Source organism: the organism of the source record quoted next, unplaced genomic scaffold, assembly GCF_019419815.1.
Source record: "Pyrus x bretschneideri cultivar Hongxiangsu unplaced genomic scaffold, Pyrus_bretschneideri_v1 Contig2, whole genome shotgun sequence".
NCBI classification, from domain to species: domain Eukaryota; kingdom Viridiplantae; phylum Streptophyta; class Magnoliopsida; order Rosales; family Rosaceae; genus Pyrus; species Pyrus x bretschneideri.
The window spans coordinates 13,926,350-13,941,728 of record NW_025999501.1 but is presented as its reverse complement, the minus strand read 5'-3'; the positions used below and the strand labels follow the sequence as shown (position 1 = coordinate 13,941,728).

At 40.7% G+C, this 15,379-nt stretch overlaps 1 protein-coding gene across 1 annotated transcript; it reads right to left on the bottom strand.

The window, feature by feature from the left end:
* Positions 1–4,966: 4,966 nt before the first annotated feature.
* LOC125476964 (WD repeat-containing protein 44-like) lies at positions 4,967–9,400 on the bottom strand. The gene is made up of 7 exons (XM_048583680.1): positions 7,727–9,400; positions 7,538–7,628; positions 6,736–6,893; positions 6,505–6,556; positions 6,310–6,389; positions 6,115–6,208; positions 4,967–6,025 (listed from the first exon to the last, which is right to left on the bottom strand). Exons 1-7 carry the CDS (start codon positions 9,398–9,400, stop codon positions 5,289–5,291), a joined length of 2,886 nt encoding a protein of 961 aa, XP_048439637.1. The 3' UTR covers positions 4,967–5,288.
* Positions 9,401–15,379: the final 5,979 nt, after the last annotated feature.

The window sequence follows — 15,379 nt, the reverse complement described above, 5'->3', positions numbered from 1 at the left end:
CAAATCCAAAACATACTTACGTTGTGACAAGAAAATACCTTTCAAAGATCGAGCAACTTCAACTCCAAGAAAATATTTCAAATCCCCCAGATTCTTCATTTCAAACTCAGCCGCAAGATTCTTCTGTAATCTTGAAATCTCATCACAATCATCTCCAGTAATAATCATGTCATCTACATAGATGATTAAGGCTGTCACTTTTTTCTGTCTCCGTTTAACGAACAATGTATGATCAGAATGACTCTGATAATACCCAATCTTTTTCATAACTTGAGTAAACCTATCAAACCATGCACGAGGCGATTGCTTCAGCCCATAAAGAGACTTACGCAACCGGCATACTTCGGTACTTCTACCAACACTGTACCCAGGAGGAAAATCCATATATACTTCTTCCTCCAAGTTCCCATGAAGAAAAGCGTTTTTCACATCAAACTGTTTTAATGGCCAATCCATATTAGCAGCTAAAGATATCAGAACACGTACCGTATTCATCTTGGCAACCGGAGAAAACGTCTCTTGATAATCTACACCATATGTTTGGGTGTATCTTTTAGCTACCAACCTTGCTTTGTACCTGTCTATTGATCCATCGGCTTTGTATTTGACGGTAAACACCCACCGGCATCCAACTGTTTTTTTTCCCTCCGGCAAGGATGTCACCTCCCAGGTATTATTCTTCTGTAACACCAACATTTCTTCATCCATTGCGTTTGCCCACTTTGGATCCTTTAAAGCCTCATCCACACGAGTTGGTACTCGAATAGCCTCCATATTGTCTATCAAGGTCTTACGCTCTGGTGCAAGACTGTTGCATGAGACATAGTTGGCTATCGGATACTTTACTTTGCCTTCCGGAGAAAACCTGTCAGGTGGCACACCCCGATTTTGTCTCGGTGGCAACTTATATGTATTTACATCAGTACTTGCATTAGTTACATAATCATCCACAATACTTACCTCAGGTTTATTCAGAGAAGAATCATTGGGCATCATCGTGGAGCTAGAGAGAGAGGGGGTTACACAAGTAGGCTCGACAATGAACTGTCCTGACTGCAGGTCACTCTCGGCATCATATGTTTCTGACTGCATGCTGCTCTCGGCAGCAACTTCTGACTCATGCCGTGGCATGTTTGGTATTTCAGCAGCAGGCACGGCATCAGCATGCACGGCCGCAGCATCAACCACAGTATTTTCTCCCAAGTCCAACCATTCCAGATCACCACTAGAGCTCTCCCCCTGGTGATCTGAAGATGAAGATACGGGGGCATAAAAAAACTCCGATTCAGAAAAGGTCACATCCATAGTAACATACATATGCCGAGTCTCAGGGTGATAACATTTATATCTTTTTTGGTGAGATGAGAAACCAACAAACACACATCGAAGGGCACACGGATCCAACTTAGTGCGATGAATTTTCGGAATATGCACATAAGCCACACAACCAAATACCCGAGGCTTGAGAGTATGAGTAGACATCACCTGAACATGTTGAGTGAGGACTTGAAGAGGAGTTCGAAAGTCAATCACCCGAGAGGGCATACGATTAATCACGTAAACAGCATAAGTAACTGCTTCAGGCCAAAAAATCTTAGGAATAGATGCGCCCAGAAGTAGAGCACGTGCCGTTTCTAAGATATGGCAATTTTTCCGTTCAGCCACTCCATTTTGCTGTGGAGTATAGGGACAGGTTGTTTCATGGAGAATGCCTTGATCACAAAGAAACTCCGGCAACTCACAATTAAGATACTCACCACCATTATCAGAACGAAGAACTTTAATTACAGATAAGTATTGTGTCCGAATCATTTGAGAAAAGGTTCGGAATACCATACCAACATCGCTCTTATTTTTCACCACATATAACCACGTCATACGAGTGCAATCATCAACAAACGTAACAAACCACTTAATCCCAGAAGAAGTAACAACATGAGATGGTCCCCAAACATCAGAGTGCACAAGTTCAAACGGTAAAGCTCTTTTATTCATACTAGGAGGAAACGAAGCTTGATGGCTTTTAGCAAGAATACATACTTCACAATGTAAGTCTGATTCATTTATTCCACTAAATAGACTAGGTAACATATGCCGTAAATACCCAAAAGATGCATGTCCTAACCGACGATGCAACAACCACACTTCTTGTAAATTACTAGACCGGGACGCTCGAACCGCATTAGCTCTGCCAGAAACGACGTCGTCCACATAGTACAACCCCTCTCTCTCAGTGCCACGCCCAATTATCTCCTTGGTCTGAATATCCTGAAGGAGACAAAATGATGGATACATTAGAACAACACAATCTAATTGTTTAGTAACCTGTGGTATGGATAACAGATGATGGGATAAAGAAGGAACAAGCGAGCAATGATGTAGGGGAAGTGTAGGGGTAAGATGCACAGTGCCGGCACCACACACGGGTGCCAAAGTACCATTGGCAGTTGATATATTTTTCCTGTGAGATGTGGTCATGTATTGAAACATATTTTTATCATATGTCATATGATCTGTTGCCCCAGAGTCCAGAATCCAACATGTATGGTGCTGATTTTCGGAGGCTAAGAGAACACGTCCCACGGTACCTGTGTCAGAAGACAAGTCACCCCGAGTACCAAGCAACAAATTATGACTGGAGTTACTAGAACTAGGCACGACTTCCTGGACTGTGGGTGTAGCCGCAGCAAGGGAGGCACGGCCTCCACTGGATCCAGCTGCTCCACGCTCCTTGGCACGCAATTTTTTCTTTAACTCTGGAAACCAATCAGGCACCCCATGCTTAGTAAAGCATGTATCCTCAGTATGACAGGTTTGTCCACAAAAAGTACACTTCAAATCATCTTTATTTTCTCGGTTGAAAGGTCGAGAATTTAAAGATTGATTAGAAAAATTACTAGCACGATGAGTACCAGCTGGCCGAGAGATTATTGCCATGGACGACAATCCTCCTTGATTGTTACTCCCACCCATCATGGTAGCATGTCGTTGAGCTTCACGTCGAACAACAGAAAACAGCTCCTCAACAGAAGGTAAGGGCTGAGTACGTAAAATATCACTACGTACTTTATCAAACACATCATCCAAACCCGCCAAAAAAGCATACACACGATCAACCTGAATTTCTTCTCGAAGTGTCTTGAAATCCACAGCACATACCATCTTGATTGGTCTCCGTTGATCTAACTTTTGCCAGATGGACATGAGATCAACATAATACACACCAACCGACCGACCCTCTTGACGGAGTCTGAACGATTTAACCTTCAATTCATAAATCTGAGAAATATCTGAACCATCATAATAAGTTCGAGCCACCTCTTCCCAAACTTCTTTAGCAGTACGTAGGTGAATAAAAAATCCCATGATAGAAGGTTCCATGGAATTGATCAACCACCCTTTTACTATTGCATTCCTTGTCTCCCACGCCTCATACTCAGCATTAGCCTCAGCAGGCTCCTTGGTATTCCCAGTCACAAAACCCTTCGTACCGCGTCCAGCGATGTGCATCTCCAAAACCTTGGACCAAAGATGATAATTCGATCCATTTAATTTCACGGTATTTGGTACAGCAGATGCATCACTCTGAATAACGACAGGATTCACTACTTGATTATTGGTTGAATTACTGCCCTCTAACTTCAACACACCACTGCCTCCTGAGTCCATTAATAAAATTTTACGGCTTCTTGCAATCTGTACAGAAGCAGTACAAACCGATAACAACTCTGATTCGAGAACACACCACCAATACCGTAGTAGCCCCAAGTCTTTCTAAGGTAACAGACAAGCAGTAGACAAGTACACACTGCACGTCAATACACGGTACAATTGCAGAAAAAAAACACAGCAATCCTCACGGCAGCAGCAATGTATTGCGCTGCACAGCAATATACAGCAGCAGACTGCACTGCATAGCAATATACAGCAGCAGACTGCACACACAGCAATACCACACCCACACGGCAACAATACACAGCACTGCACATCAATACATAGCAGCAGACTGCACACACGGCAGTACCACACCCACACGGCAACACTGTTTTCGGCAGAAGATTTGCAGAAATAAGGTCAACCAAGCACAGCGGAAAAGAAAACTAGGGTTTTAGGGTTTTGGCTCTTGATAACAAATAGAACTTTTACGGGAATTAAATCTTCTATTACTTGTTTAGAAATATATACATGTGCTATCATAGTTTTACAAGGAAACAAAAAACATATACACAAACCTACTTAATAAAGGACTCCTATTATTAACATTCCTTATTTTTCCTAATATTGACTCACGCTAACACAAACAATTAAGTAGTCAGAGATTCAAATTGATGAAATCAATCGAAGAATTTTGAAATTGTATGTGTGAGAAAGATGTATAAGGACTCTGGGGACGAGGTGGAGGAAATCAGCGGTGAAAAGATGGAGGAGGAAGACAATCGAACGAGGCGTTTCTAAATGTCTTGGACGGTGGCGAGAGAGCTCGAAGTTGAAGTTTTGGCTTTCTTGCTTTCTGCCATATTTTCGCGCGCAGTGTTTGAGTTTAAAGCATGTCGAACACATGAATGTTTGGCCCGCTTTTCAGTTTAATATAACGTGATTTGGCGTTCACAAATCAAAATGGGTTAACTAGAATTTGTAATAGTTGCTCATTTTTTGTAAGGAGGAATCCATATTGCTTGTACAAACATTATAATCAGACCCGTTAAGTTGCACTCATGTTTACGTTTTAGGAAGGTGGAATTCACGTTCTTCGTAGAAACGTCATAATTAGTATTTGCACTAATCTTCACTTTTTTTGTAAAAAGATATTCTACATTCCTCGTATAAACGTGATAATCAGCATCGTTCATTCGTTTCATCATCGTCTAAAGCCAGTAAAATGTATCATTAAGAAAAATAATTTACAATACTTGTGATAATGGTCAGCTTTGACATTTACAAGAAAATACCGTTCTTGTTTTTTGGCCTGATACAACAAAAATAATAGGCTTACAGCTTACAAGGTGCCCATTATGTAGAAAGGGATGATGGGGTCTAACTTACAAAAAATTCTGATGAAGGGTAACAAGCTTTGACATTTACAACAAAAATACTAATGTGCAGTTTGATCACCATCGATTTTCTGACTATGTATGTATCCATGACAAGTGAGAAGCTTGTTCGTAGACGAAATTTGATACAAGAGATTCTTGGGATCGGAGAATCGAACTCGAGACCTTGCGGAATAAATTTGTTTCCATTTAAGGAGAGAAAATTAAGATCTTATATCTTCACCAGCACATAACCAATTAAGTAGGGCCTCCAAAAATATTGTTCTGCATCTTTCGCGGCAACCCGAAATTTTGGTATGCTCTGATTTCGCCTTCCAGAGTGGCTGTCACAATTACCAAACCCCAAGCTGTTGCTTGTGTTGTTTGGCTAGCATGGTTGTTGCCTATATTGTCGAGCCATGACCAAGAGGAAGACCAAGATGATGTGGAGGCACTACCAGCAGACATAGAACTTGAATCACCATACCTAATAGAGGAAGGGTCTGAATTAAACGACTCTCCAATCCCGGATTCTGTTCGAGAGATTTGAGCAGGATCTTGATCTTCCGGCGCAGGACTTGAAGGTGTTTGATCTGATGCATCTCCCTTATTGGTTGTGGTGTTGTTGTCTTTATTGTTTTTCTTCGGAAGAGGCGGTAGCATTCTCTTGCTTACACCTGCATCTTCTTGAGTAGGGGATGCATTGCCGGATTGCGGCTGTTGCGTTGAGCGTTTTGAGTTTCTCTTGGAATGCTGCACGGGGACAGGTGGAGGGTCGCCCCTTATGGTGCCTGGCCATGGTATTGCTGCTGAAACATCTTTGCACTGAAAATGCTCGTGGGAATTGGTACTGATGATGCTCTTTTTACCTGTGGCTGAGATTCGGGGTTCTTCGCGCTTCCAAACATATACATGGGAGTCTTCACTAGCACATACAACATATTTTCCGTTTGGAGTGAATGAAGCTGCAATTTGACTGCTTGTATTTCGGAAACCTGTAAATTACATCTTGGGTATTATTTATTAAGTAGAGAATTGTAAAGAGGAAGTGAAAGGCTCTGAGCATTGGATGAGCTCTGCATACCTCTAAACTTATGAGTCACGTTTGTGCCATCCAAAATTCGAATCCGGGAATCAGCAGAGGTAACAAGCATTTCAGATGGATTCATCGGCGAAAACTGTTTCCAATGAAAATAATAACAGAGGAGGTAAAAAACACTTCAGATGGTTTTACGGGCTCAAAACTGTTCGATTAGAGAAAGAAGTATAGTTGCATTACCTGCAAACCTGTAATCTTTTTGGCTTGATTCTTCTTCTTGTTCTGAATATCAATATGACTATGCTGACTTAATTTACAATCTGAATTATGAAACAACATGAGGTTTATCAATTATTATTGACTGTCTTAATTCACATTTACGGAAGAAAAAAAAAAGAAAAAAAGAAAAAAAGAAGTAGAAAGAGCAACTTGTACCTTCTGCACTATACATATGACAGTTTCCTTTGTGCGAACCAATGAGACAAGCCTATAGGGATGACATCAATTTGAAGAAAGATTAATACAAATCATGATAAAATTTTCTAAGTTGATTCAAATGACTAGTTAGAACTTAGAGCCCTCAGAAAATTATAAGCATGTTCAAAAATACGCCAAACCCGAAAAAAGTAGGGCATCTGGACAAAAGCAATACATTCGGAGTTGTACCTGGCCATCTGGAGTGAAAGAAGCAGCAGTGACCATTTCATGAAGATCAGTCCAGTCCACGACTTGCCTAACGGCTACATTCCACAATCGAATCTTGGCATCGAGTGAGCCACTGATAAAGTAATTGTCATCCAAAGGATTGAACTGTATGCAAGTCACTACAAAACCAATAACCCAAGTCAAAACTCAAGAAACTAATCAAGGAACAACGGTACACAATGTGTCCATGTCTCAGTACTGGTAGTGATTTTGACATTCCCACTTTCTTCTTTTACGCTATCCCTTCTTTTATGTCTGTTGATTTTATTCAATTCAAAGGTCATAAAACCATGAAGTGCAGGAGACAAAATAAGAGTGCAGAAATCACTACCCATGCGCATTTTGTACACTGCATTGTAGTTTTCGGATAACAAATACACGCAAGAGCTAAGCATTAGTTTTAGACTTGGCATTTTGGACCCGACCTGTTAATATTAGTATTTGGGTGGATGCTTAACGGGTTGGGTCGCTAACGGGTGAACCCGTTAACAACCCGTTAAATAACGGGTCACTTTGGGTCAACCCGTTAGCACCCGTTAGTTGAGGATGTTTTAGTAATTTCAGTCAAGTCTTAACAACAAAAAATAAACTCTATGAAAAAAAAAAGTAATAATAATTGTTAACGGGTGAAACAAGTAACCCGTTAGCTTAATGAGTTAGGTTTGAATGACCGTTAACTTAACGGTCAGGTTGAACCCGACCCAAACCCAATAAACCCGATCCGTTTACAGGTCTAATTAGTTTACATGGATGAATATCTTACCATAATCATTGTGGGCAAACAACTTTAAGCAAGTCTTGGTCTCCAAATCCCATAATCTAACAGTTTTGTCCATTGAAGATGAAAGTAATAGCTGCAAATTGATCAAATTACATCGGCAAAAATTAGTCTAAATTAGCCTAACCTTATATTAATCAATTCAGGAAAAGAAACAATTAGCAAAAAGCTAACCTGATCTCTGGACCAGGACAAGTCCAAAACAGCATCCAAATGACCTTCAAAAGAACAAAATGGTTTCTCCGAAAACGAAAACACAGTTTCGGGTACATGCACGTACTCTGGGATTGAATTGCTTTTTCTAGCAGACCCTCCTCGCCCCTTCTTCTTCTTCTCCTTCTCGGGTGGCCCAAGCGCAGGTTGATCAGACATCGATGGCGAACGATCAGGGGTAGAGGACCCGAAAGAGTGATGAAGCGGGGTCGAATTCCCGTCCAACGACATAATCTCACACTCTTGCACTTCCCACACATGAATTACCCGATCCTCTCCCGCACTCGCAAGAAACCTCGCATCCAAACTAAACTTAATAGTCCAAATCGACCCCTCGTGAGCTTGAATCTCCTGACACAGATGCAATGCTGATAGCTCCTTGTAATGCTTCCCTGTCTGCCTAACTTTAACCCACTCCGAGGAAGAAGAACTCGAGTTCTTGGCGGGCTTTTGGGCCGGTGGCGTCAGCGGTGGCGTCGTGTTTTCCCTATCTTTCTCCCCAATCAACACACTCACGGCTGTCCCCACGCCTCTTATGCTGTTCTTCAACAGAGCAACACCTCTTCTCTTGCTCATCCTCAGGCTCTTCGAAACGAACGAATTTGCACCGACTGCACCGCCCTTCCTGTCGCCACCACCTTCCCTCGAAACATTTTGTCTTCTCATCACCTCTTTCACCACCGGCGAGTACCCGACGCATTTCTCGAACTCATCCATCGTCAATTGCTTTCCCGTTTGGAGATCGCTGAGTCGATTCCAGCACCCATCCTGATCGTACTCGTTCACGATGAACTCGGTCCCCGTGTCCAGATTCTTGATCAAGAAGAATGCTTCTAACCCGTTGTTTGAGAAGACCGACGATAATCCACCACCGGTCTGAACAGATCGGATTGCGGGGGTGGCGCCGCCTACTTGGTTTGGCGACCCTTTGACCGATTCTGTATACGGACATATTCTCGAACGAGGCGCGGCGATAGTGGAGCAAGTCCTCGTAAGGCGTTGCTTCGAGATTGTTCCGATTATCTCCTCTTTCCTCTGTTTGTCGACCGAAAAAGCTTCGATGTCGCCCTCGGACCTTGATCGGACGAGCACCACCGGCAATAAATCATGCTCAGGCTCCGGTTCTGGCTCCGATACCGATTGATCCTGCGGTACTTGTACATTTTCTTTGGCACGAGAGATGGACCGAGGGATTGGAACGACGCCATTTGCCATTTTGTTCGAAACGAGGCGTTTAATGCTGGTTAGCTGTTTGAAGCTTACGAGGTCTTTCCCGGGTCCTTGGGCTAACCCCATGCCCTGTAACAATCGTTTCCGCCGCTCAGTGATGGATCCCGGCGTATCCATCCAGATGTTGTAATCCGGCGTCATCGGAGCTGCAGCAGTGGACGGCGGTTCGGTCGGAGTGGCTGCGGCGAAGGCGCTAAAATCGACGTCATTTCGAACAGAGGAGACGCATGAGGCGAATGACATGCGACTGTCATCGAAATCCTCATCTTCGGAAGAAGATGCCTCAAGGTCAAGCGGAGCGACGGAGGAGGCACGTTCGTTTGACTCAAAGAAGCGGTCGTCGTCGTCGTCGTCCCGGAGGCCGTCCCAGTTCATCGTCAACGTCCTCTTCCGCTCCATCTTCATGGTGCATTAGGCAAAAACTGCGCAATCGAATGTGCAAAATGGAAATTGTGGCGTTGGATTATCGAATTCCGTAGAGAAACTGGAGTTTTTTTGGAGTGTTTAGAAACTGTTGTGTGTTTTTGCGCGAGGGAGATTGAGAAAGTGGAAGAGAGAAAAAGGAGGGAGTTTGGTGGTTAATTAACGTTATTGCATTACGTTCCTGCACGTCTTTGATTCGTTATTATTTAATGATAATTAGGATTGTTATTACAAATTTATCCGTGTATGTCGTGCGGCATATACGGCCTCGTTTCTGCCACTCACTTTTTGCCACGTCACCGCCTAGTAACCTAATAGATTAGTCGCATGTCCCCGCGGCTGAGGAGAAAATTTTCCCTGTGAACGGAACAAGTGGTAGAAAATTGTATTATTTTAAGTTATTAGCTTTTTAACACATATATCGTTATTATTTATATAGTGACATGTGATGTACTACTTCGTGTTCTGATCACACTGAAAAATTTCTCGCAGCTAAGAAGGCAATAACCAGCCACCTGTAAAGCCCACACTTTGAACCACCTCCAAGGCTCCAAGGGATCGACCGGAACCCAAATATCTAAAGGAAGATCCAACAACCCATTTAACACAAATTCAATCGAGAGCATACGCTCAACAAGACAAGTCAATGTTCCAAACAAAGTGAAACCTAGGAAAGTAGATAGTGTAAACACCAAGTCAATACAACGTCGTACGTTTCTAGAAAATGAAGATTAATTTTCTTCAGTTGGAGAGGAGATTGAGTATGAAGGGGGAATTGGTAACGATATTAAGATTCGTTTTAATTAATTTCTTAGAGTAAATAACACAAGACTAACTCAACTATTGGACTAGTTACAGTTTCATACCCCATTTTTAAAAAATGTCAATGTTATACCTCATTTACGAATTTATTACAATTTCATACATTCCGTCAGTTGTCTGTCAATTCCTGCGTTAAATGCTGACATGGTTTGAGGTGGGACCTACTTTCTATTTAAAATTAATTAAATATTAACTAAAGATTAAAAAATTATAATTAAAAAAAACCAAACCCACGCCCAGATCCCCTTCCTCTCCCTGAAACTTCCCATCACCCTTCTACCTTCTCTCCATCGCGTCCCATCAAACTCTAATTTGATTTTTCTTCATCCGTTACGTCGAGAAATCCATTGCAGAGATGGACAATTTAGAGCTGCTGTCGACGGAGGCTGCTCCGCCAGTCTACAAAACGAAGCTAAAGCACTTAAAGAAAGCAATTAGGGTTTCCGAAGAACCTCCCGTCGACAAATCGGAGAGCGGTCAAGTGATTCCCTCTGAATTTGAAGCTCTAAGCTTGGAGGAATCGAATGAGCCATCAAGGTTAGGGTTGGGTTCGAAAGGTTTGGGTGGCGAGGGGATTCTAATTTTGGATTTGACGGCTTGGGCAGTGGTGAAGGTGAAATGAGTTCTGGTTTCGATGGGTTGGGCAGTGAAGGGGAAATCGATTCCGGTTTTGATGGTTTGGGTGGTGAAGGTGAAATGAATTCAAGTTTTGATGGTTTGGGTGGCGGCGAAGATGGCAACAGAGCTAAGAGGGTTTTGGATTTTGATTATGCGGGAAAGGAATTTGGCGAAGAAGGTGAAGATCTAAACCAGGAGATGCTGGAAGAAAGTGGGGGTGTGATTTTTTTTTTTTTTGGGAGGGGGTGGGACACAAGTCAATGGGGAAGATCTGGGTGTGGGTTTAGTTTTTCTTTTTGTTTTTTGGTTTTTTTTTTTAATTTAATTTTTTAATAATTAGTTAATATTTAATTAATTTTTAATATTTAGTTAATATTTAATTAATTTTTTAATAGAAAGTGGGTCCCGCCTCAAGCCATGTCAGCATTTAACAGAGGAATTGATAAACAACTGATGGAATGTATGAAATTGTAATAAATTCGTAGATGAGATATGACATTGACATTTTTTAAAGATGAGATATGAAACTGTGACTAACCCAATAATTAAGGTATTTTTATGTAATTTACCTAATTTTCTATGTTAAGAGAAATATTCAAGTACCAAATTAACAATTAAGTGCTAAGCATATAGAAGTGGTGAGGTCACATTACTAGTTACTACAAATTTAACATGATCACAATTCACAATAAGCAAACATTAAAATTATTGTTGATTAACTTTTATAATAAAAAAGTCATCATGCTTTTATTTATATTCTATTTTTTGCACTAAAAGAAATGCACGATAATTTTCTTTGATAAATGTTAGTGAGACTCTTTCTTAAGAGCGAGACTCTCCGTCACCTTATGTTTTGGCACAATTTTCATACCAACATTATAAAATATTATGCCACAAATATGAGGTGACTAAGAGTCCATGAGAGAACTTCCAGCGTTGGCTAAAGCTCAGGGTACAGGCCAGCAAACAAGGCCCGGGAGCCCGGCTTATTGACTCTAGTGTGTGGGGGCCCAAGGGACAGGGCAGGCCCAAGTACCAGGCATGTCACGAATTGCCAGCCCGCAAGCCTGAAGGCTTTCTAATGCAAGGCTAACGTCAGCCCTTTTTTTTTATTTTTTTCTGTAAGGCGCGTGCACTGCACCCGCGCATGGGGGTGCGTCACCCGACATGTTTTCAGCAAATGGGGCCCACAGCGCAGTTTCAAATTGTTACCGTTGGGAAGACACTTGGCTTTCCATGGTCCATTGGATCTTAACAGCAAGAAAATGTGGACCGTCAGATTTGCAACGGTAAACAAAATAAAAAAAATCTTATTTAATATCAACAATTGGATCTGAGATCAACGGTTGATATTATTATCCTTTATAAAAAAAAAATAGTTTAAAAATTCATAAATGTTACCATTGTGCCCCGTGGTGCATTCTGGAGTGTTAGAATTCAATTTTTTTCTTTAAAATCCAACGGTAGAGATTAATTAGTTGAATAAAAAAATTTGAAAAATGAATAAAAATCCGAAAAAATTTTTGAATTTTTTTAAAAAAAATTGTTTTTACTTTTTTTATAAATATCTTCTCATTATCATCTATCCTACACCATAATTTCATATTTTCTCAACTATTTTCAACCACATTCCTATCTTTCTCTCAAAGTTTCAATCCAATTTTTTTTCAACAAAATGACTACTGATGTAGGTACGAATTGGACGTTTCTTGAAGATATTGTGTTGTGTACTAGCTGGGTTAAAGTTACTCATAGTTCGCTTACAGGTAATGAGATGCAATTGCGAGAAATGTGGAGTCTTATTCATACCAATTATCTTGAGAAAATAGGTGGGAAAAGAACCAAAGAATCGACGTCCAGTCGTTGGAAATTACTTAGCTAATCGTTTAGTACGTGGAGAAATGCCTTGGCACAAGCCAGTACTAATATTCGAAGTGTAGAAAATTACGCAGATCAGGTAACAATATATTATTTATTTGTTTGTATTATTTATCTGTTACGTACTTTCATTATAATTATTTGTTTGTATTATTTATTAATTACCTACTTTCATTATATTTATTTGTTTGTATTATTTATTTGTTACCTACTTTCATTATAATTATTTGTTTGTATTATTTATTACTTACCTACTTTCATTATAATTATTTGTTACCTACTTTCATTATAATTATTTCTTATCCCGCATCGTGTAGCAACTTCAAGCACAAACTTGGTATGGTGCCAAAACCAAAACCAAAAATAAATCATTCAACCAGTGGGAATGTTGGAATATTGTCAAAGATTGTCCTAAATTCAAAGTTGTGCGTGTCGGTCCAGAAGTTTTCATGAACAGCACCCTTCTACAATCTACACCTGATCATGGCTTGCATGTTCATGAAGATGAAGCAGAAGAAGTGCCCAAAAATCCGCCCCTAAACAAGCGTCGGGATTGACCCGTTATCCAATTAGGCCTCAAGGTAAGAAAGCTTCAAAGAAAAAAAGGAGTGCTTCGAAGAATGATTATGCAAAGTATATGGAACAACTTGCTCGCCAAGGTGAATTGACTTTGGTGAGGGAAATAGCGAAATTTAAGGCTGATAAGGCTAGAGAGGAGGCAAATGTTGCAGCCGTTGAGAGAGTTTTTCAAGTTAATGAGAGAGAGAGAAAGCTACTTAGGCAAAAAAGGGAACAGGTTAGAGAAGAAAGAATGGTTCAACGAGATCGTGACATTATGAACACGCATTTAGAAGGGAAGTCTCCAAATTCTAAATATTTTTGAAAGTCGAAGAAAGAGGTAGTGGTGCGAAGGAGGCGTGCAAGAGAAGCGAGAGCAAAAGAAGATGGTCCTAGCATGACAAGAGAAGATCATCGTAGCACCACAAATTGGTTAAGTGATGATGAATAGAGTACTTTTTGTAATCGGAGTCCATAATTTTCCAATCACTTTGGGTTGTTATTTCTTATTTATTGAATAGAGTACTTTATGTTGTTTCCAATTTATTGATTTTAGCACTTTATTTAATTTGGTAATTTATTTATACTAGAGAATCTTTATTCAAAAGATATTTAAATACACCAAATAAAATTACATAAACATACCAAATAACAAAAAACTCACTAAATGAACTGAAAAAAACACACTAAAATTAAATAAACACACCAAAAAAAAAAAAAAAAAAAAACACAAACACACTAAATGAACTTAAGTATCTTGAGCTTGTTTCAATTCTCACTGGTGTTCTATCAAATCAATTTGCCAGACATTGTGCATATATGGCCTTTGAAGTGCAGTATATCGTTGATTGATCAATTCATTGTAACGTTCATCCCTTTCTAATGGCTTATGTTGCACAAGTTCTTCGGTGGCGTCATGAGCACAATATATACGTGTTCGTGAATTGTTCATCGTGTCTAGCTCATATTCATCAACGACATCATAATCATACTCATCTTCCACAATGTTGCACGGGTTCTTCGATTGTGAAGAATGATGCATGTCATCATGATGGATCGAAGCGACTCTACATCAAACAATCTAGCAGCACCCCTGACGATCGCCCAATGAGCTTGGAGGATACCAAAACAACGCTCCACATCTTTCCCGCACCCCTCTTGATAGCTTGCAAAGTGTTTTTCCATTGCATTTCGCCGACATGGCACTGTTTTAATAAACGTTGACCACCTTGGATAAATGTCGTCTGCTAGGTAGTATGGCCCGTCATACATACGTCCATTGACGCAATCCGTGAATTTTGGTGCCTTTCCTTGTAGGACATTGTTGAACACTGGGGATTGGGTAAGGATATTGAGGTCATTTTCAGCTTCCAGAACCCCGAAAAAGGCATGCCAAATCCATGCATCAAAAGATGCCACTGCCTCCAAAATGATACTTTTTGCTCATTTTCTGTCCCTATAAGCGCATTGCCATGCACTTGGATAGTTTTTCCACGTTCAGTACGTACAATCGATGCTTCCAATCATCCCAGGAAAACCTCGCATCTCGCCCTTCTTCATAAGCCCTTGCAAGTCCATGTCAGTAAGTTTCTGGAGATACTCTACCAGTGTAGATAGATTCGATTGCTCTGCAAAACCTCATCAAGGACTCAAGAATGGTTGATTTCCCCATCCTCGTTATCTCATCCACTTGGTCTGCAGATGCTCCATATGCAAGCATCCGCAAGACATCAGTAATTTTTTGCTAGGGAATGAGACTTATAGCACCAAAAGCATCCTTCTTTTACACAAAGTAAGAATCATAGTTGCAAACAACAATAATGATTTTATTAAACAAATGTCGTTCCATTCTAAAACGACGTCTAAAGTACATATCAGGGAATGCACTATTATGGACAAAATAATCGTCCAAGAGTTCCGTACCTCGTCGTTACCTGCTTCTATCAAGGTTTCCGGAATGGCTGGGCTTGCAGATCTGACCCACAACATAAATGACTCGATGGGAATATGAGGTTCTTGCCATTCTTGCTTCAACATCTCTCATTCTACGTTCCTCATCCTCTTCCCTCTCATTTTGGGTCACCT

Coding starts and splice junctions, on each gene's coding strand:
- LOC125476964 (XM_048583680.1), bottom strand. CDS start 9,400: ATGAAGATGGAGCGGAAGAGGACGTTGACGATGAACTGGGACGGCCTC. Junction 7,629..7,726: donor TGTCCTGGTCCAGAGATCAG/GTTAGCTTTTTG, acceptor ATCAATTTGCAG/CTATTACTTTCATCTTCAAT. Junction 6,026..6,114: donor CGTGACTCATAAGTTTAGAG/GTATGCAGAGCT, acceptor TGTAATTTACAG/GTTTCCGAAATACAAGCAGT.